The sequence below is a fragment of the Danio rerio genome, chromosome 1 (assembly GCF_049306965.1).
Source record: "Danio rerio strain Tuebingen ecotype United States chromosome 1, GRCz12tu, whole genome shotgun sequence".
Classification (NCBI taxonomy): Eukaryota; Metazoa; Chordata; class Actinopteri; order Cypriniformes; family Danionidae; genus Danio; species Danio rerio.
The window spans coordinates 35,621,218-35,645,000 of record NC_133176.1 but is presented as its reverse complement, the minus strand read 5'-3'; the positions used below and the strand labels follow the sequence as shown (position 1 = coordinate 35,645,000).

Below are 23,783 nucleotides of genomic sequence, written 5' to 3'. Positions count from 1 at the left end.
ATAAGCAAAACAGATTGGATACCAAAAATACCACAAAAAAACCCTCAGTGCTCCAAAGCCTGTAAGAGGCATTATGGTTGTTGAGTCGTTACCGTTTGCAGGCTAGATCAAAGCTTACGAGCATAAAGGTAGTAATTACTGCTTCACAAAATCCCTGACCTTACACTGCTGTAATACTGTAGGATGATGCATCTCCAGACTAGGAGGAATACAGACCTCTGGACAGAGAACCTGCCTGCGCTTACAAACACTGTGGCCACAGATGACCTTAGATCTTGTGATACAAACTTGTGAGGAGTATGTTTTTTATTTATTTTTCCCGTTACCTTTAAACCTCTGTATAGCAAGGCTCTTTATATTTTTTATAGTAAAAATGTACATTTATCTCATTTAGGAGAGGTCACATCATAAACATTTGAGCCAATCTTTAAAAAAAAAAACAAGCTCATAGTTTATGAACAGATGTACAGCAATGCAAAAACACAGCTATTTCTGGTTGGTCAACTTGAAAATTGACACCATTTTGTTTGTGAAAATTAGCCAAACAATGGCATGATTTTGAGATGACATTCTATGTAAAAATATATACAACATGTCTAAATATAGTGCCTGAATCAATTTACTGTGACGGCTGTACCATCTCTCTCAAATTATTCCCCATTTGCGAGATGTAATTATGAGTTCTGAAAGGACATAAACACTTTTTACATCTTGAAATCTCATAATTACCACAATTACAACAAGTCATGAACACATCTTTTTAAAAGTATGGTTCCTACAAAGCTGAACAATTTGGTATAATTTACTCTTTTTTATTATTATGGTTTGTTCTTGCATTTTGATAGAGGCTGCAGAAGCATGGCAGTGGGCTTTGTTTTTAAAAGCACTTCACTCCGCTTGATTTTATTTGATCCGCTTGTTAATTAAACAAATTATTTACCAACAAAAATGTATCAAAATGAAGATAAAAAGGATATGAAAAAACTAAATTAGAATTTTGAATTTTTATTTCTTTTTTTTAAAAAATATTTTCCAAATGATGTTTAACAGAGTAACAACATTTTTACAGTATGCTTGATAATATATTTAAAGCTTTAGGCTTCACTAGTTACATCATGTAATAAAACCGATGGAAAATAAAAAAAAAGATTAAAACGACTATTTTGTAGGCCAATATTATTAGGAACTATATTCTCATTCTGGCATAATAGTCAAGAAACCCAGTTGCCGTACCATGGTAGAATGATAGTACACAGAGCATGAGAATTGGCTGTTTTCAGAGGCGCCACTTTCAATGCCCATATGGTGTTCACAGTAAAATTAAAGAAAAAAAGTAATGTTTACAATTCAGTAGGGCTGCACGATTAATCTCGATCTTAAATCTCAAATCAACCCCCCACATGATCTTAATCCAGCATCTCTACGATTCAGCCAATTATATTTTTAAGTTCAGGAGAGAAGCGTAAAAGATGTCACACAAGTCTTTACATTGTTTTACATACATAGCTCAGCACCTCCAAATGGCGTTGAAAGAGTGACATACTGTATTTATAATATATAATTCACCCAAAAATGTAGTTTCTGATTTAATTTAAAGACAAACAAACAAACTGTTTACTCCTGAGAGGACGAGTGCATGCTTGCGAATGCAGTCTACATTAGTGATCAGAACCTGCATAGGCTGTAAATAACAGGTAATAAAGTTGTAAATAACGTTCAGTTTGTTACACAGAGCAATCGTTTGAAATCGTAAGATTTCCATGTATGTTTTTTTTTTCTCAAAGTGACGGCAGCCATGACATGAGCACACTCTTCAGTGAAAAGTGAAAACAAAAACACGCACATCATTTAAATGATCATATCACTTTTTAGAGTTATGACTACTACAAACATTAGATTTTTTTTTTTTTTCTTTCATAGCGAGCAGAGTGTTGTGCATAAAAAAATATGTTTAAAAGTGTGAGTATAACTACTCTAGCCTATATTGAATAAAATGCATGAGGGAATCTGATAATGACAAATCGTCACTTAGAATTATAAGGTTCTATCTGGCATTTTTGTCAAAATTGAGTTATTGACATTCTTATTTAATGACAACTTATTTACATTATAGGATTTTTTTTTTTTTACACTTGTTTACATTTTAGGACTTTTTATTAAAAAGCTCAATATCTCAAAATCATTCAGAAAGTAGATAGAACCTTAAAATTCCAAGGTGACGAAATGTCTGATTTTACTAGTGAATAAAATAATGATTTCTACGACAGATTGCAAGCATATGTCTCAAACAAAATAATTGAACTTAATAATTATGAATAGTTGTATTCTGATGCCATCACTTTACTGTGCATACAAACCACGATAAATTAAAAGTCTGTTCAAGTCCACCATTTAAAGTTCATTTAAAATTTCGCAATTTAACCAACAGTAGACTTACATATAGGCCTAATATTATTATTGTTGTTTTACCATATTTTTGTGAATAACAATAATAATAGCCTACTCATATTAGCCTTTATTTATCATCTACAGAATCGTGGGAATAGTGTGCACTTGATTTTAAGTAAACAAAAAAAAATTGTGATTCTCATCTTAGCCAGAATCGTGCATCCCTACAATGCATTGTTTGTTTGTTTGTTTGTTTTTCTTCTTGGAACATAAATGCCAATGATCACCAAAACCATCAGATTATTATTAACATTCTTCATAGTATTTTTATATTTTTAATGTTCCACAGAAGAAAAAGTTTTAAAACAACATTTGAAAGGTTTGAAAATGATGAAAGAATTTTTCAGCTTTGAGGGAACTATTCCTTTACGTATTACATGCCCTTATGATTCTGAGCAGCAGACTATTCTTTTTGAAGCCCGTCCTGTACCTTCTCTATCTGATGATCTCGTTCACACCTACACAGCTGACTGAGAGAAGAACAGCAGGGCTGGAGCCAAGGCTTCCACACTATTTTCAGAGGAGAGACCTGCACTGGGACAGGTTTCAGGCTCTGTGTATGACGGCTTACTGCGGCTCTTATGACCTCTAGAACTGAGTGGAACTGAGGCTCGGTGTCGGGACTCAGGGGGGTGCTTTCTGTTGGGTCTTTGGATAGGTCATAAAGCAGCGGAGGATCATGAAACGTGACGAATGGCTTGATGCAGAAGCAGACATGAGTGTGGAAACATGCCGAGCTGTTCTTTGGGTAGAAGTCAGGGGTAAAGAAAAAGGCCTTCCAAATTGCACTACCTAGGAAAAAGCAGAAAGCTAGAGTTCATCTGTTCATTTCTCAATCCTTAACTGCAAAAACTCTTTGAAGGTCATGTAAAGTGCTTTGTAATGTGTATTTTTTTTTCCATTCAATGTTTGACGTAATCTCAACCGAAACATTAAGACAGGGCAGGGCAAAAAGTAGCTTCTCCTATTAAAAAAAAAAAAAAAAATACAGCCAATAGCAGTTTTATTACAGGTCTGCCATTGAGAGTGATTAATATCAAGCGCATCAAATAATAAAAATTGAGAAGCTTTTTTAAGGGGGCGGGGCGTGTTAGATACTAAAGAGCATTTGACTGGTTAGAAGATTTGATGAGAAACTGAGGTGAGGTAAAAAGCTTTGGATGTTAATATCTTCTAAATGCAAATTTCATCACTTCATCACATTACATTAAATGCTATTTGTTCTATTATTTTAATGACAATTTTTTTAAAGGCCCCAACCCCAAAGTTGAATTACACTAATTTATTATCTTTTTATAAATATGTAATAATTATTACCTCTTTATTAAAACAAATTATTTAAGACATTGTACAATTACAATTACATTTTAAAGCACTTTATCTAAAATCTCAGCCCTTTTCAAACCTTAACAAAAGTGGTTTCATTTACATTTGGCCACAAAGATGCATCTCAACTTAATGTGTGATTCTGATCTTCAAATCCTGAGCTGTAAGCAAATTTAACTAGATTACATCAATTAAAGAATCAGATCAATCATATTCGTTTTGACAGAAACGTGAGCTATATATCGTATTCGGCATACAAATGATGTTATATGTAGGCTGCAGGAGGCTTGTGTACTTCATTCTTGTTCCAAACGTCATAATCGCACAAGGCTGTCTCTGTAATTACTGTCATTATAGGCTAAATCTATTTTTGTTGTACAGATACGTTTAAGACTCAAAACTGTAGTAATTTATTTTAATTTGTGTTTATCCTACTCTCAAAAAAATGCAAACTAATCAAACATTCTATTCAAACTCAACAGTAAATTATCCTGTTATTTTATCTCTATATTAACAAAGAAAGCCTAGATGTATGATTCATCTTGGTTTTGAATGCAGCCATTTTATATAGCCTATTTTCATTCTAAAAATTCAAATTTTATCATTTAATAATTCTGACCAGCAAAAATAGAATTGGAATAAAAGTCAAATGAAATAAACGAACATTGCTACTCATACTTTGTACTCCAATGTCGGGAGTCTTGGACAGATTCACACACCACCGCTAGATGGAGCCAGTAACTCAGTTAGTTCTCTTGTGTCTACAGAAGATAACTTTTCCTGTAATTTAGTCGACTCCTTATTCCAAAGTGACAATTAAACTCTTAGTCAGTCAACAATTCGAACCGTAAAAATATTAGGTCTAGTTGAATTGAGGAGCCTAATATACGTTCATCACTGTAAAGAGAAAAAAAATCATACATCGCTAATAAGAGTTTATCACTTTCACTTTCCCTTTCCTTCGGCTTAGTCCCTGAATTTAATAGTTTAAATTATTAAGAAAGTATATTTTATATGTATTATCATTTAAAATTTAGGTGTTACATTTGAGGTGCTAGGCTGTAGTTGCGGTAAGAAGCAGAAACAACTCCACTACATAGAGATAGTCCCGTTATTTGAGCGTACTTTGCTTTTACATTGAGCATGTGTGTGTGGTTCATGGATATTTAAGTATGTGTACATGATCAGAATATCCACAGAGCAGAATTTTGAGCAATTTTGAACTTTGACAAGAAAACAATTTATTCAAAATACAAGCAAATTTTGCATAATCCCTAATTCATTTGTCAAAATTTTTTGACTGATGGTGGAAAATTATTTTACTTATATTAAAAAAAAATAATTTCAAGCATTAAAGTAGACATTTGATTTGTGTTTAATGTTCTTTCTATTTATCGAAAAATCAAGTTAGGCATAATGGAAATCTTACAGAGTAGAGCACAAAATGATGTCGACTTATAAGTCAATATAAATTGTATTTTTCATCTGCACTATCTATCTATCTATCTATCTATCTATCTATCTATCTATCTATCTATCTATCTATCTGTCTGTCTGTCTGTCTGTCTGTCTGTCTGTCTGTCTGTCTGTCTGTCTGTCTGTCTGTCTCTGTCTGTCTGTCTGTCTGTCTGTCTGTCTGTCTGTCTGTCTGACAAATTATATAAAATATACACTTTATGAATAACACATTCCATTCGTTTTCGTAACTGGCATTTATAAAAGAGGAGATAGATAAGTGTGGTGAAATTAGGACTCACTGTTGGGTGGGCGCCATCTGACAGCATTCAGTTCAGCATTGCAGTAATGAAACAAGAATTCATGTTCAGAACGCTTCACTTGCCCTTGCAGAAGTGGCAAAAGATCATGACCATCGATGACTCTGAAATAGAAACAAATGGCGATGCACTGCAATTACTAGCCCAGTTATTGAGTCCATTTAGTGGTTTGGGTGGCCATAACACAAAACGTCATTATTCTGTTACTAATGACCTGCTAGGAATGTTCATCTTATTAAGCAAGCGAAAGCACATTCCGAGCTATTGACTTTTGCTCATCCAAACATTTCAATCTACCTCTGAGTAAGAAGCATCTATTGTACCTGCATCTGCTGCCTCGGTAACCAGACCTTTGACTGGCAGATCTTGTTGCTAGGCGACACATTCTCACCTGTCATCGGGTATGGAAGCACCAGCTAAATTCAAGACCGTAGGGAAAATATCCATGTTACTAGTGGGCTCATCGATGATCTTCCCGGCGGGTAAGACACCTGGCCAACTAAGAATGCCCGGAATTCGGATTCCTCCTTCCCAGTTAGTTGACTTGCCAGCTGCACAAGACGGGGCGTAGAGAAGCAGAAGGAGTGAATTTAAACATTGTCATTGCTCATTTCATAACAAAAATGCTTTGTTCACGAGTTGGCGAACTGGTCCTCAGGACTATATTACAGTTTTCCTCAGTCGCTTTGGTCCATTTCTCCGATCAGAATAGAAATTCTCAAAACTACCTGTTCAATCTTCAGATCATTGTGTCACTTGTGCACATCAGAAAAGCAGTTTCTCATTCCTTTGAACAAGTTGCAAATGCTTTTGTACATCTATGCAAATGATTATGTGCAGTTCTCTGATGTTTCCTACATTATCAGTTGCTTATGTCAAGCTGATCAAAATGTATTATTTTGGTCTCTGTTGAATAGTCTCACCCCCCACAATATTTAATCCTGTGTTTATTGCATAAGTCTTTACATGCAAAATGGCTGAACAAATTCTCATACTATTTTGTCATAATGCATTTTTGGTAAATTGGTAAATTTCTCACAGGTGAATCTTGGCTTTTTCTAAAAAATGTGTATCTGAAAGGAGGTTGTCCTATGTTCAAATTTCTACTTTTGTTTTGTTTTTCTTTGTGCTATGCAGTGCTGTCTTTTCCTTTTTGTATCACAATGACATGATCTGTCTAGAAATTACAGTACAAAGGCATAAAATTAGCCATAGTTTACATCAGAACACTCCTCCAGAGTACACTGTTACAGTATATTGACAACATGACGAAGTAATTTGACAGTATTATCCATACACAATGACTGCAGAACTTGTCATTCTGATGACACTGACACATTAATTGACACAGAAATTTTGTTCTAAAGGTTGAATTAAGGATTTTGAGCAAGAGGCTGGCTTTTGGAGGAAATCCATGGTGTTTAGCGATTTATGCACTCTTTTTTGAGAAATGCACTCACTGGTTTGCAAATTTCAATTTTGATCTGAGAAATGTGCCAAAGCTACTGAGAAAAACTGTAACCAAGGCTCATGCAAAATGTGTAGGGGTGAGGAGTAAATTGATTCATAGATGCATCGTGATTCTTATTTTAGTAATTCTGAACTTTTGAGTAGCGATTCAGTATACAAATTAGATTGTGAAGGTGCATGTCAGCACAGGTGAGAGCTAAAAACAGGAAAAATAATAAGCGTTAGCATATAAGTGCTGTTGAATTTGATTAATTTGGACAAAGATGAATATTTAAATAAAAGAAAAGACTCTACAAAAGATTCCCACCCCTACTTGACTGATGCTATAAAAGGTATTTTAAAATAGTTTATGTATTTGAACTGCTTCAAATGCAAATATTTTTTTTTTGTTTTACTATATTTCAACTATATATGTGTTCATCCATATTTTACAAGAGTTACAACTTACGTGTTCTGCATTATAAGTGAATTCGGTTATAAACATTCTTCTTTTTTTCTGGAAAACACTGTGTTATTCTGATTGTACTTCACACAGGTGAGTGGGCTTGACAAACCACCTCTCCATATGCACCAGAAACTTTCTTATAAACACTCTCCCAGTTTCTGGGAAAATATTGTACAACTGTGAGTATCATATCCTTCAAGCAGGTGAGTGGGCATGTGTGGGTGTGTTTTATACTAACTTGTCATGTACTTGTAGACTAGTCAGGGCCTTTAAAAGTGATGCTCTCTTGTCATTTGAAATGCTTCATTTATTATTTGTAAGTTGCTTTGAATAAAAGCATTTGCTAGATGAAAACATATAATGTAAAGCAAAACGTTATACCAGGTATCTATCAAGCAAGGACATTTTATTGGAAAAGCCATATGTCTAAATATATGATATATTAGAATGTACAGTGCAAATGCCTAAGACCAATTATATTTTCACCAACAAGAATGGTTTTAAGTTGATTATTTATTTTTGTTGGTGTAAGGTATCAACGGGAATGACCCATTTACATTTCCGAATATAATTTTTGCTGTTAATTGTAATAATCCAGTGAGATTTCCGTATGCACAAAGAGTCTGACAGCAGCACATGAAGAAACAGAAAACTCAGACAGACTTAATACAGAAAAACTGTGGCAAATTCTCCCAACCACTTCAAGAGTCGTGACTACAAAAATACTTGAATGACTATGCACAAATATACCAAGGACAAAAGGAGTTGTAACCACAAAAGTCCAAATGCGGATTGATAAATAAAATACATTTTTGGTATTATTTTTAAAAGCATTTTCACTTGATAACATTTTCAAACAAGTGCCTGCAACTTTATATAGCTAATTATGTTATTTATGCCTCACTGCCTCTAGTGTTCATTTCAGTTGAAAACTGTAGTGGGATGTCTTTTTAAATAAGTTTATGGAGTTTGAGGGAAAAAGGTATAAGCCTGGGAAAAGCCCTTAGATAAAATACCTTTGTATATGCCGCTATAGCCCCCATGCATCTCTCCGTGGACTGAAATCTCCTCCAGGTGAGGCCCCTGATCTGAGGTCATGTACACTAGAGTGTTATCCTTCAAGTTTAAGCGCTCCAGAGTCTGCATGATCTGACCTGAAAACAGCAACAACAGTAAGAAGACAGGCTGACAGTTAGATCAATATTAAAATACTAAAAACATTCTGGTGCAACATTTAGCTATAACTAGCGAAAAACATATAGTTTCCAGTGCAAAGCTGTATTGATTTTTCTCACGGTATTTGAGCCTTGTGGTATTTCTTATGGTATTATCTTGCAGACCATTTACATCACTCTCTAATATAAACAGCTTACAGTTAAAAAAAAAAAAAGAAAAGAAAACAAAATTTGATCAACATGTCAAACCAGCAGAAATGAAAATCTTTTTTTATTATTTTATTTATGTTACATACAGACGTCAATGTTAATGTGTTAGACAAAAAATGTGTGGGATTTAAACTGTACCAAACAGCTTGTTATGCAGCTTGATGTTGCAAGCTGTTATTTATAACCATCTTAGTTTAATGTATTGTCATAAACAAACTGCTTTGTAGTGCAAGTAGTTTGACTGTTTAGTGTCATTTGTTATTCCTAGTCATTTACCCATTGTTGTAAATAAATCAGCAGTCTTCTTAACACATTAACAGAAAATAGCCTATTGCAAAATAAGGTGGAAAGGATTTCTAGAAAGTGTTCTGATTACCCTTGGTTTAAGAGATGGAGTGTGTCTTTAGTTGTCTCTTTAAGGTTGTTGTTGTATAGCCAGATCTAGTAATGATGGAAGCTTATTCTACACAGCAGTTCTTTTCAAGCCACTTAATGTGCACTATAAATTCTAGTCAGACTTTGGTTGTAGATAACCCTATTGTCCGTATTGTAAAATAATAGAAGCCTAAGAGTACACTCTCTGTAGATCACTGTTATTGTAGCATATGGTGTTGTGATTCATCTTTTTTTGCAATCATGCTTTTTGAAGCTTTTTTTTTATTTCATGTAGTTTTTAAATGAGTTTATAACTCACTGTGATATGACAAACTAAATGATTATTAACCTTTTAGTATGGAATAGCATTAGGGTGAGCAAATGGTGACTTCTGATGAAGAAATCAGTTTACAAAAAACTGCAGCATGAAATATTGGAAGTAAAATGGTTATAAAATAAGACTTTTTTTCCATCAAAAACAACTATTTATAGTGTTTTATACTATTTCTCAGAAGACATATTTCTAAAGGTCCTGCAGATGTTGGTAATAACCAAATTAACCCATACCTTCCAAGAATAAAATTAATTCATTTAGAAAGATGAAAGGACAGAGAGAAACAGTATTGAACACATGAAGAAAGGGAGGTGTAACAAGGCAAGAAAAGCCCAGACAGAAGATTAAATCTCTCACAGAGAGATTTTCTCATCTCTCATGCTTCTTCAGTCTCAATACCTATATTGTCAAAAGATGGATATTCTAGCAAGACAATGATCCAAACACAGCCAAGTCAAATCTCAAATGGTTTCAGAGAAAGAAATTAAAGCCGATAGATAGGCCCAGTGGGGTGACGCGGTGGCGCAATGAGTAGCGCTGTCACCTCACAGCAAGAAGGCCGCTGGTTCAAGCCCCGGCTGAGTCAGCTGGCATTTCTTTGTGGAGTTTGCATGTTGCATATCTGGGTATGGATTCAAAAGTGTATGGGTGTTTCCCAGTGCTGGGTTGTAGCTGAAAGGGCATCCGCTGTGTAAAACACATGCTGGATAAGCTGGTGGTTTAATCCATTGTGATGAATAAATGAATGAATGCGAATAGCCCGTCCAGTCACCTGACTTGAATCCAATGAATAAGAACTAAATATCAGAGGTGATAAATGAGCCTAACAGAATTGTCAAGATTTTTAAACTCAGTTAAAGTCTGGGGAAAAATCACAGCTGAGCAATGCCTGCAACTTCAATCTTCATAGAAGAAGCATCTTGAAACTGGCATTACTAAAATATATATATATATATATATAGCATTTTATTGTTAAAACACATAACGGTACTTTCTTGAAAAAAAAAAAAGTATGTTTATATGATTCGATTGTTTAAGTTTTTACAAAAAATCTGTCAACAGCTCCTTTAGAAATATATTTACCACATTTAAAATCATGGTGTGCTCAATACTTATTTTACTCACTGTATATATAACACTTGATCTTAAAAAAAAAAAACAACAGAATTATATTTAAATTGTGTTATTTAGAAACGAAGCTTGTGCTTTTAATGCTGATGCTAGCATAATGACAAATATAAATCATGCCTACGCTTGTATTTCTAAAGAAAATATATACAAATTATCTAGGACCCAAGGATTTAATATACACATCTAATTATATGGTTATATGCAGGGTATTGTTTGCAACAGGCAGAAAATATATTCCTTTTGCTTATTTCCCCAAACACTCCAACATGACTAAGAGTACCGTCCTTCGCTTTCAAATGATCACTCTTTTCTAACAGTGATGACAGTATCCATTCTGTGCTATAAACAATGTCCCTACTGCACTTATAAGGTAAAAAATGCTTCACAGACATTTTTAGAAACCATTCATTCTGCTCTTTTAAGTGGCATGCTCATCGGTTTGTGATAAATCCCTTCACGACTCAGCTTCCTAGAGGATAAATATAGCAAATCGAAATATAAAAGAATATCTTAATTATAGGCAAAAACAGCTTAAAGGAGCAGTTCCGGTTGACAACCAGTTCTAAAATTATGATGTAGGCTACACTGTAAGATCACATCACACTTTTGAATCTACTTATGAATCTTAAGATGGCTGGTTAGAACAAAAGGTAAAAACGTAGATTTTTACACCTTTACTGGTTATACAGGGGTTATAGCAACATTTTTACTTTGTGTGTTTTTTGATGCATCAAGTTTGGAGATCCATACACTTGCATTATGGGATAGCACAGGGTAAGTAAATAATTAATCGTGTAATTAAAATAATTAAAAAATAATCGTGTATGCCCATAAACCCAAAGCGCTTCACAATCATAAGGGGTCTCTCCACATGCACCACCACCAGTGTGCAGCATCCACTTGGATGATGCAACGGCAGCCACAGGACAAGAGTGCCAGTGTGCTCACCACACACCAGCTATTGGGGTAGTGAAGAGACAGTGATACCAGTGACAGCCAATTTGGTGGATGGGGATGATTGGGAGGCCAGATAGTAAGGGCCGATGGAGGAAATTTGGTCATGACACACGCATTTAATTTCTGGGTGGAGAATGATTAAACTATGGAGTTGCAGCCTTAAAGAAATTATTCACATTCAAACAAAACAATAAATAATACTTTGTTTTTCCAAACAATGGAAGTCAGTGCTCAGCAAAACTGGTTGTCAACATTATTTTTTTTTTCTTTGTTTCTTTCTGGGGTAGTAGGATTTTATTCTTTTTAGGGAAAAGGGATAGCCATAACATCAATATTTGTAAACTGGTTTGGGTAGGCTCCAAATACTGAGTGAAGACAAATCTCTATGTATCATCAATAGGTTTAGATTATTTCTGTTAAAATGCAAAGTCCTACAGTACCTACACTCCAGTCTACTTCCATGACAGCATCACCATAGAGGCCATGTTGGCTCCTTCCCCTGAAGAGAGGAGAGGCAAAAACTCCTGTGTGGACTTGAATAAATGAGAAGAAGAGCAAGAATGGGGTCTCTGAATTCCTGTGTGAGAGGAAAAAAACCCCAGAAATGTTTAATCTGCACAACACCATTGGACAAACACAAAGCACGCAGTCTAAGGATTGTATTATCCCATCAGATCAGGATTTAGAGTCTGGCTGAGAGGGATTTGCTTTTATGTGAGTTTTCATAAGGCTTTATTGATGACATTTTTACAGTCCCCTATAATACATACAACACTACAATGAGAGAATTCTCATTTAAAGCATTTTGACTCTAGAATTATCAGCAATTATATAACTTGTGATAAATATAAGATTTGGGAGAAGGGAAGGTGCAATTAAATAAAATTCTGTCATTATTTACTCACCCTCTTGAGCCAGTTTGAGTTTTGTTTTGTTTTTGCTTTGTTGAAGACAAAAGAATGTTGGAATGCTGTAACCATTGACTATAGTAGGAATAACAAATACTATAGCAGTCAAATGCCAGTTTCCAGATGACATTGATTTTCCATTTTGGGGTGAACTATTAGTTTCAGGATGATTAAAGAGCAGTTCGCCAAAGAAATAAAAATTCTGTCATAATTTTATCGCTTTATGTCTTCCATATATCTTGTAGGAGCACAAATTTCGAAGAATTGTACTTGTCATAATTTTCCACACAATGATTCAGAACTGATGCTTTCAAACTTTAAAAATGACACAAAGCACCATTATAGTGTGGTCCATATGATTTTAAAATCTATTTCAAATCTACTGGAGTCATGCAATGAAGTGTGGTCATTATTCACTATTAAACATGTATAGTTCCTTTGTGTCCTTGTCAAGGTTTAAAAGCCTTAAGCCTAGAATAGACAACAGTGCTATTGCTCTGATTTGCAGTCTGGATTATTCAACATTGGCAAAAGCCTGTAGATAAGGGGCAGTTTTCACTGAAACCTGTCAATAGAATGATGGAAATACTGTGATTCCTGGCATTTCAAACGTTTTTAATAATTTATGACCATTTTAGAAAATGTTGTTTTCTTCTGTCACATGTTTCCTAGCAACAAACTATCACACACTGCCAAAACAACTTAAAATTCTGGCAGTGTCTGATTCTCTGTCTTGTAGTGCATAATGCCCAGTTTTTCTCAACAACAATTTTTACTGTTGGCAAGTGTATGAAGCCTAGTGTTTTAAATTATGTTCCAAATACAGGTACGCGAGAAGCCTGCTTACTCAGTCCTGTCAATCATCATTTCAAGTGTCATATAAGCAGCAGTTATCAAGCCATACTAGCAATAATTCTTCCAGCATCCATCTATCCTGCTGTACTTCACTCTTTCTCTTTGTTATAACATTAAGCTTGGAGCTGGAGCCAGAACAGCAAGTTAAGTTTGATTACTGTTAACTATTAAAACTAGATGGAAAGGTGATCCTGTGGAAATGTTTTAATATCACACTGTTAAAAAAAGATAGATTGTTTGCTTATCTTTTTGTCCTATTTGGTAAGTAATGTTTAAAAAAAGGTGGTTTACCCACAATCTCAGCCTGATCTCACGAGAAAACGTAAGTATTTTACGTTTTTCCAGTTTAGTGGCTAATTCAGTCGTATGAAATTGTATGATTTAAAAAAGGAGGCATGGCACCTAACCCCACCCCTAAACCCAACCGTCATTGGTGAATAAGCAAATTGTACTAAATGAATTAGAATTCATACGAATTAGCCACTAAATGAAAAAGTTAAGAATTGCCATGAGATTGTGTTGACAATCTTTATTTTATTTTAATAAAATAAGCCAAAATGCATACAATGTAGGGGATTTTAATTTAATTCATGCAGTAATTAAAATTTAAATGCTTTGGCTCATTTTAAATCAGAAAAGTAGGAATTATTCTGTTTAATAGCTCTAGTTTTAATATATTTTCACACAAAGAAAGAAAAGTAAACCATTTAAAAAGCAATTAACCACCTAGTTTTAAGGTAATTAGATTAAACGCACTGCTTGTATTAAGTTATATTTTTACTTTCTTTTTCTTATTTCAAGATATCTTACAAAGTTTTGAGTCTTACTGCAATGGTAGACAATTTGACTTGTTACTAGTCTGTATCTCCTTAAACCATTCATTTATTTCTCATACTTTTAGATGGTTATTTTTTGCCATTTGAAAAAAAAAATTGTCTTCCAGGCCAAATTCATAGAGCACCCCGATTCCTTTGATTCTTCATAACGTCTCCTTGTGGATACCACAGAGAAAAGAGAGCAATACAGGTTTGGTCTGAAAAGGAGTACATAATGACAGAAATTTATTTTTTGGGTGAACTCTACCATCAGAGGGTTAATCAAATTAACATGCAGAGGCTGGAGTAAGACCTTCAATTTCGATGCAGACCTTTCGAATTGGACTGATAATTTCCCTTGATATTAATTCAGCTTCTGAATTTGTTAAGCTCATACTGAGTTCATGCAAAATGCTTTTTGTACTTTGACATTAATATAAAAACTGGACACATACCTTTCCAGAAACTCTATGGCTTCACTGGTCATCCTTTGTGTGAGGTTTTCTGAGATATATGGTTGTTCCACAATTTCCGTTCCTCTCATGACAAAGCAATTTAGATTGGGGAATGTGTATACTAACAAACGAAAGAGACTCAGCACGAGCCCTACCAGGATCAGAAAACTGAAAAATACCCTCCTGCTCACAGTTAGCATCCCTCTAATATGGAGTACTACTAGGGAAACTAAACCGATACTAAGGGGCTTGAATGGGATGTGACTATAAACGTTATACAAGACAGAGCCATGTCCAGGCTGGCAGTCCCGAAGGTGCGTCATAATGGTACCATAGAAGTAGTCGAAGCCATGTGAGTTTGGATGGTGGCAGTGGTCAGAACTGTCTTCACAGTTAAGACCAAGGTGCCATTTCCCTAAAAAAAAAAAAAAAAAAAAAAAGGTGTTCATAATATTCAGCAATTCATGGCTGGCATAACATCACTTTAAAGTGAGCAAAAAGCAGTTTGATATCATATGGGAAATGGCTCACTCTAGACCACACACATTTTTCTTTTGTTTTCTGTGAAGATTACTTTAGAAAAAGAATAGATTGGAGGAACTATGACGTCAATTTGTATGTAAAAACTCGGAAGTGAGTTAGCATAGCTTTATATCAAATAACATTATATTGATTACAAACATGCATCCAACTGCCAACTGTCATATGTGTGGCACAGCATGGCGCATCTGGTGTGCGACTACCAAAAGACAGCATTAAAACAATCAATATGACTTCAGTGATTCAACTATAATCATACAAAGTTCCAAAAATAATTTTGTGTAAGACAAAACTATAAATTCAACTTTGTTTGTCTATTCCTCTGCATCTGGTCAGGAACTGTGTTTACTGCGAGATGTGTTGTACTGCTTGTAGTAAATGCATATTCTAATCTGGTGTGGAAGGCATACTGTACGACATACTGTAGGTCTCAAACTCATTTTCTGGAGGGCCACAGGTCTGCACAGTTTTGCTACAATCCTAATCAAACACAGCTGATCCATCTAATCAAGGTGTTCAAGACTAGTGAGTAGTCTTAAACACCTTAATTAGTTGGATCAGCTACTAACGAGTAATCTTGAACACCTTGATTAGTTGGATTAGCTACTAGAGAGTAGTCTTGAGCACCTTGATTAGTTGGATTAGCTACTAGCGAGTTGTCCTGAACACCTTGATTAATTGGATCAGCTACTACCGAGTAGTCCTGAGCACCTTGATTAGTTGGATCAGCTACTAGCAAGTAATCTTGAACACCTTGATTAGTTGGATTAGCTACTAGAGAGTAGTCTTGAGCACCTTGATTAGTTGGATTAGCTACTAGCGAGTTGTCCTGAACACCTTGATTAATTGGATCAGCTACTAGCGAGTAGTCCTGGGCACCTTGATTAGTTGGATCAGCCACTAGTGAGTAGTCTTGAACACTTTGAATAGTTGGATCAGCTACTAGTAAGTAGTCCTGAACACATTGATAAGTTGGATCAGCTACAAGGGAGTAGTCTTGAACAACTTGATTACTTGGATTAGCTACTAGCGAGTATTCCTGAATACCTTGATTAGTTGGATTAGCTACTAGCGAGTTGTCCTGAACACCTTGATTAATTGGATCAGCTACTAGCGAGTAGTCCTGGGCACCTTGATTAGTTGGATCAGCTACTAGTGAGTAGTCTTGAACACTTTGATTAGTTGGATCAGCTACTAGTAAGTAGTCCTGAACACATTGATAAGTTGGATCAGCTACAAGGGAGTAGTCTTGAACAATTTGATTAGTAGATCAGCTACTAGGGAGCAGTCTTGAACACTTCGATTAGTTGGATCAGCTACTAGAGAGTAGTCTTGAACACCTTGATTGGTTGGATCAGCTACTAGTAAGTAGTCTTGAACATCTTGATTAGTTAGAACAGCTACTAGACAGTAATCTTAAAAACCTTGATTAGTTGGATTAGCTACTAGCGAGTAGTCTTGAACACCTTGATTAGTTGGATCAGCTACTAGCGAGTTGTCCTGAACACCTTGATTAGTTGGATCAGTTACTAGCAAGTAGTCCTGGGCACCTTGATTAGTTGGATCAGCTACTCGCGAGTTGTCCTGAACACCTTGATTGGTTGGTTCAGCTACTAGTAAGTAGTCCTGGGCAGCTTGATTAGTTGGATCAGCTACTAGTGAGTAGTCTTGAACCCTTTGATTAGTTGGATCAGCTACTAGTAAGTAGTCCTGAACAAATTGATAAGTTGGATCAGCTACTAGGGAGTAGTCTTGAATAACTTGATTACTTGGATCAGCTACTAGCAAGCATTCCTGAATACCTTGATTAGTTGGATCAGGTATTAGTGAGTGGTCTTGAACAACTTGATTAGTTGGATCAGCTACTTGCGAGTAGTCCTGAACACCCTGATTAGTTGGATCAGCAAGTAGTGAGTAGTCCTGAACACCTAAATAATTGGATCAGCTACTAGCGAGTAGTCCTGCACAATTCGATTAGTTGGATCAGCTACTTGCGAGTAGTCCTGAACACCTTGATTAGTTGGATCAGCTATTAGCGAGTAGTTTTGAATACATTCCCTGCATCCCAAATTGCATACTTATGCACTTTTCTATGCCATTTTGTAGTATAAATAGTGTAAGTAGTGTGTTCACACTGAAAACTCTAAAAATAATAAGTGCACTTTAACTACCCTGATGATGCACTCATTCAGCCAGTAAAATGAAGTTTGTAATGTTAGACACTTCACGCACTCAACAACCGCAGGTCTGCTTACGCAGCAGAAGAGGCGGAGCTATCGGGCGCACATGTTGGATAACTTTATTTATTTTGGATGGCAAAAGCAAAATTCTTCTACTAGAGTGATTATAGCGCCTCCCGATGATGAATGCGGTTATACTAACGGCAGGTATTATCTGATAATTCGGTCGTTTATTTTACGGATTTGGCAACCGTCAAAGGTCATTAGGGAAACGGTTTGAATTTCCGCTCAGTAAAAAAACATTAGTGTGCCACTTGGGACGACACTACATACATATACTATCCTGTTGAGTGTGTAAGTGCATAAGTACATAGTGCATTAGTACATAGTGTATAGTGTGCCATTTGGGACGCAGCTATTGATTAGTTGGATCAGCTACTAGCGGGTAGTCCTGAACACCTTGATTAGTTGGATTGGTCTTGGAACACCTTGATTAGTTAGATCAGCTACTAGTAAGTAGTCTTGAACACCGTGATAGTTGGATCAGTTGTGTTAGATTAGGGTTGGAGCAAAACTGTGCAGAGCTGCAGCCTTCTTGGAATTGAGTTTGAGACCTATGCTGTAGGAAACCAAAGCTTTATTTAAAAAAAAATTTTGACACACAAAGATATGACATGTTACATATTAGTATACTTATATTATCACACAAATCTACAATTAAAATAAAGTCTGTTGGTCTGCTTATTTGTTTTTGCTGTTCTTGCAGCAAAAACAAAATAATATAGACTTGAAGATATGACATCTTTTTATGTCATATCTTCAAATCTAAACATGCATTTAGGAACGTGTATCAGTTTCACTTTATTTCAATGCATGTCACGATACATAAACGGTCACACTTGCAAAGTTTTATCTTGACATATTTTTTTCTCATGAAAATTTTTTTTCCTAAACACATTTTTTTTTCTATAAACATTTACCTGCAAACTACAAATTTCCCAGGTTTGTCTGAAACAACAAACTCACATCAAACATACTTTCGGGCTCCTCTAGCCCCTTGGGTGTTACAGGCGTTTTGAGAAATGCTGGTTTGAGAGTGTCTGCTTATTTAGACAATCTGTTTCTCTGCACTCCCTCTCAGTACGAGGAAGGCACTAGCAGATTCCTTCAGAATGGCCCCTAGTCTGTTGGGCCTAATGGCTTGGACATGGGCTGCTATTCTCTTGTGGTTACAGCTAATGACAGGGTTTCTGCACCAGACAGCAACACAGTATTTGTGTTCCCACTTTCACATCAACTGACCGATCAGATTCCCAGCTTGCAAGCAAGACCTCTCAAAAACTGGAAACTAGTTAAAGTCAGATTCAGGGAATGAAATCTATAGCTGGGATTCCATTTGTCTATGTTAATGCAGATTTTAAAGTATTACATGAGAAGCGAGTGATGAAAATGACAAATCTTATAAAAATCCTTAACCCTTAACACCCCATTCACACGAGGCTTCAGCGTCAACGCTTGACAGAAAGTGTGTCTGAAGTTGGGGCTGGCGCGATCGTCATAGCAGCATGAGCCAATGAAAGTAGTTAGCAATAGGCCACTGTCTGAGCTGGTGTATTTGCATACAGCGATCTGATTGGCTGACGCTTCCATCGGCGATTGAAAAGTTGAGCAAGTCCCAACCTTTGCAGCGAGCAACACCACTGAAGCGGCGCCGACGGATCCACAATGCAGTTCTGCAACGCCTGACGTCACCCATTCAAATTGAATAGGAAGCGTTGAAGCTGATGCTCCGTGTGAATGGGGCGTTGGGGATGCTGTTGGGGATGTTTTCATCCCCTCTGGGGTGATTTTGAGTCTTAATTTAGACAAAATTTCCTCCGTGTTTCGCCCAGTGGAAAGATTTTTCTTGACAATTCTTATTTTGACATATTCTGGGAAATACTTTGGAATTTTTACAAAAACTCAGCAATACACTGAACAAATTTGCTACATTTTCATTATGTTGGTAACGAAAGCTTTGCCCCGTTTACATCCATTATAACCACTTTACTTTTTTTGATTGTAAAGTAATGACCCCATATAATTGTGCTTTCTTGATTGTTGGTGGTCTTCCCTTTTGGGAAGACCAAAAGAGTTACAATTTGCAAGTTTTTACAGTTTTATTTTATTTTATTTTTTTTTGCAAATTTTATTTAATATAGTAAATTTGAACAATACACAATTTACAAAAAAAAAAAAAAGTAAAAAAATGTATTGATTAAGCTCACTTGAGGTGCTTTTAAACTTTTTTGAAAAAGGGTTCATGCAAATAATAAGATAGAAACTACAGTGGCCGGAAAGTGCAAAACAACATTACATAGTGCGAAACACTTTTACAAAGGTCGAGACAAATTGACATTTTAAAAAACATTTATACCAAGGACGAAACAAATTTACATTTTAAAAAATAAGTTAACAAGATGCAACACACTTGTATCAGTCCTGAAACAAATTTACAATGACAGATTCTTTACGGAAAGTGAATGCACCACACACCGGAAGCGACGTGGGCAAAAGTGTTGCTGTCGTTGGTGATGAGCATGGTAAATTTGTGTTGTGGAGTACAGGGCTTAAATAAAGTTTATGGTGACCGAAAATGGACTGTGGTTGAGGGTTGTTTTGCCAGTTTTGTGGCAAACACATAATCCGCTTAAAGCAGGTTTGCTTTACGTGTGGTTGGTGTTTGGAGTTTCTAAAGGATGCGGACCAGACGGAAACATCAAACATACTGCATCAATGTGTTCAATAATTGAATAACGAGGGCCACTTGTACGCTGTAATTGTGGACATGACATCAAGTCTACACTGTGTAAACATCTGCTAAAGGACTCTAAAAGTAAACTGATCGAAGCCGGTGTTACGGTTTAACTGGTGACTGTGCTAACTGGTAACCCTTTCCAGATGTGAACATTTCATGTTTGCAGATTGGCAGATTCGTCACTATTTTAGAGCAACAAAACATGCCCATACCAAATAAATATTCTTATAACATGGTGTCAGTGTCATAGTAAACATTATTAATTTTAATATTTGTGTGGCAGAACAGTATATAACCAATATTAGTGTGAAGAAACAATTATAATTTATGTGTCATCAACGGGATTCGAACTCAGTGTCAAAAGGTTCAGCTCAAGTATCAATCGACTTACCTAACTGATCTATTCAGGAATATATATTGCGGTCGGTTTCGATATTTTCAGTCAACATATGATGTGCTTTGGTTGCAGAACTGTTGTGGGCGCTGGTATTTTCTCAGAATAGCTCTAAAAGACAAAAGGATGTTTTATCGCAGTGGGTCAAACCATAATTTTTATAGTTGTAGATTCATGGTAACCTGTGCCTTTGGACTCGTGTTAACCTGTGTCAACAAAGTCACACACAAGTACATTCCGCATACATTCCCTTTCCGTAAGGAATCTGTCATTGTAAATGCGTTTTACAATGATTTATGACTTAATTATTAATTACAATAATATGTTACTGGTAAATGTGTTTTGCGTCTTGTTAATTTCTTTTCTAAAATGTAAATATGTTTTGTCTTTGGTCAAATTGTTTTTTTCTATGTAATTGTGTAAAAATGTTCTTCAAAATGTAAATTTGTCTCGAGCTTCGTAAAAGTGTTTGACTTTTTGTAATGTTGTTTTGCACTTCCCGGCCATGGTGGGAAACACATTTGTTGAATAAACTCTGACATCCTGAACATCACACCCACATGACTAATCAGCAGTCTCCATTATGCTTGCCTTGTTTACTGTTGGTTGCTAGGTTAAAATACTACAGTCAGCTTCTCTAACAACCTGATGGAAATCCTGATAATTTGCATTTGGGATTTTTTTTGCGAACTTTGAAAATATTAACTTCTTGTTAGGATGGAAATGATAATGGAGAACTGAGAATTGTGCTGAGAACATTACAGAAAAAGACTTATGTTCTCCTTAATTTCAATGGACACATACAAATTATTTGAACTGTTTTTGGTTTTGAATCACAGCAGACTTTTTCTGAAAAAAAAATGTTCTGGTCAGATCAGAAACACCACAGCAGTGGCACACATGGGCCTAAATTAGCAGGTGGGCACCCACTCCCCACAGCTGCACAGTTTGGCAGGTGAATGAAGGAGTGCACATTTACAGTCATTATGTTCAACACTAATCATCTGGCAACTAAAGTGTGAGAGAGATACAGGTATGTAATTTTTTGAAGGACATACATCATTAAAAAAAAACAACAACAACAACAACTCTAAAATCATTGAGGTTCAGAACACTCTGTACCTGTCCCCTTTTGAACCAGATTTTCTACAAATGAAAAGTAGTCACTCCTGCTTGTGCATTTGTCCCTGAGGTAAGCCACCAATTCTTTAGCTGCCAACTATTCATCCAGTGGTATGTCATGAAAAATAGGCAGATTAAAAAAAAAATGGACAATAAAAACTACAATTGAATGAATGAAGCAATTTTGCATCCATTTGTTAAACATTTTACCACTACTGCTCTTTCTTTTTATTTTACAAAAGTGTCTGTTCCTTGCCAAAGTGCACAGGGGTTTTCAAACTTTTAGGACACACGCCCCCTTAAGTTTGTCCAATTTCACTCACATGCCCCCATGCACCCCTCCCTCGAGCCAAAATTATAATGCATACGCAAACATCATTCACATATTACTTGCTGCGTTTAAAGTGCGTAGCATTAATAACGTTGAAACATAAATACCTTATCAAGGTAGATCAATAGATCAATAAATAGCTTTACATAAGTGATTAATTTATCTTACGATTTTTACGAAAATACTTAGGAAGAAATAGAAATTTGCTCTGCAAATAAAAAAATAAGAAGAAAAATTATAAAACTCATGAGAGACTTGAAAGTCCGGAGGTTAGCTCCATCCATGTTGAATGTGCGCACAGACAGACAGAATGCGATTGAACTTGAATGAGAGAGCGCAAGCTCAATAGATGTACACGGCTTAAAAATTCAGCAATTATTAACAAGTTAACTTGATATTTATTTAATACTGTGAGAAAATAACAGTAATACTTGACATTTTGAGACTCAACAACTGACAAAATTGAGAGACCTGACAAATGTATTAGACTTTAATATTTATTTCCTCAGAAAGCTGTTTTTCCTTTTTTCTTCCTTTCATTATCATCTACATTTCTTGTCCGCAAGTTCTGATTCTTTACAAGATATGTATATTATTTTTTCTCATAAAAACATTCAGAAACTCTTCATATATATGTATATATATATATATATATATATATATATATATATATATATATATATATACAYATATATATATATATATATATATATATATATATATATATATATATATATATATATATATATATATACACACACACACACACACACACACACACACACACACACATATATATATATATATATATATGTGTGTGTGTGTGTGTATATGTGTGTGTGTATATATGTGTGTGTGTGTGTGTGTGTATATATGGCGAGCCACCCCATCCTTTTGTGACTGGTGATAGAGACAAAAAGAGGTCAGTCATCAAATCTGGTAGGATCCAATATTTGATTTATATTTTTCCAAGTTTTGCTACCTGGACGTTTGTGGATTACACATATATATTTTTTTACTTTTTTTTTTTTGGATTTAAATGTTCATCTTTTTCATCTTTGAGGAACACTGCTATATTTTTTCTTCTTTCTTGCAAACTGAACTGGACCATAAGAGCCCGGACTTTTTTGTATCTAAGCCCGAACGGAACACTGGACTTTGAGTTTGATGGAACTATGTCTTTATTGAATTACCTGAACTTTGCATTTAACTTTTGACATCTTTTTCTTTAATTTGTGGTCTTACTATTCAAATTACTTGTATTTATATTTTTGTTATTTCTGCACTTACTGAAAATTTTAAGTATCTGAGTGAATTATTATTGGACAATTTATCAAATTTTCAGTGACTGGTTTATTTAAGTTTAGTTTAAACTGTGTGATTGATAAAGTATACTAACACATATTAGTATACTACATATTCTACATATTCTACTTTTTTTTTTTTTGTGCTCTGAGTCTAATCCCTTCTTCTGATTGCTGGTCCAGGCGATTTTGAAGCGTTAAATACAAGTAGCAAATCGAACACCACTGAATATGCGCTACACTTACCTGATTCAGTGTGATGGCTGAGCCTTTGTCTGTGAGGACAACATGCTAATCTGTGGTCGGATTCCTGACATGACTAACCGTAAATCATCTTCAACTGTCAAGAAGCATAAAACATAGCATACTTGCTTTTGATGTACATACATACAGAAAATGCTGCTTCACAAAGCCAAGTTCGCAGTGTCCTGACGGT

General features: G+C 35.4%; 2 protein-coding genes across 5 annotated transcripts in view; one reads left to right on the top strand and one right to left on the bottom strand.

The window, feature by feature from the left end:
* The window catches only part of LOC141385860 (uncharacterized), a 741,913-nt gene that overhangs the window by 173,674 nt on the left and 544,456 nt on the right, over positions 1-23,783 (top strand). The window lies entirely within an intron of this gene.
* The window catches only part of sts (steroid sulfatase (microsomal), isozyme S), a 28,164-nt gene continuing 5,406 nt past the window's right edge, over positions 1,026-23,783 (bottom strand). The window contains exons 5-10 of one of the 3 annotated variants that reach the window (XR_012407024.1): positions 14,680-15,094; positions 12,091-12,223; positions 8,481-8,618; positions 5,941-6,100; positions 5,532-5,653; positions 1,026-3,240 (exon numbers count right to left, since the gene is read on the bottom strand). Coding sequence is in view for 2 of the 3 variants with exons in the window: in XM_005168397.6 (XP_005168454.2) it covers positions 2,852-3,240; positions 5,532-5,653; positions 5,941-6,100; positions 8,481-8,618; positions 12,087-12,223; positions 14,680-15,094 (1,361 nt within the window). In the remaining variant the exon portion in view is untranslated. Of the gene's footprint in view, positions 3,241-5,531; positions 5,654-5,940; positions 6,101-8,480; positions 8,619-12,086; positions 12,224-12,348; positions 14,443-14,679; positions 15,095-23,783 lie in introns of those variants that run through there. The other 2 variants (XM_005168397.6, XM_073952384.1) reach the window with 2 other exon arrangements.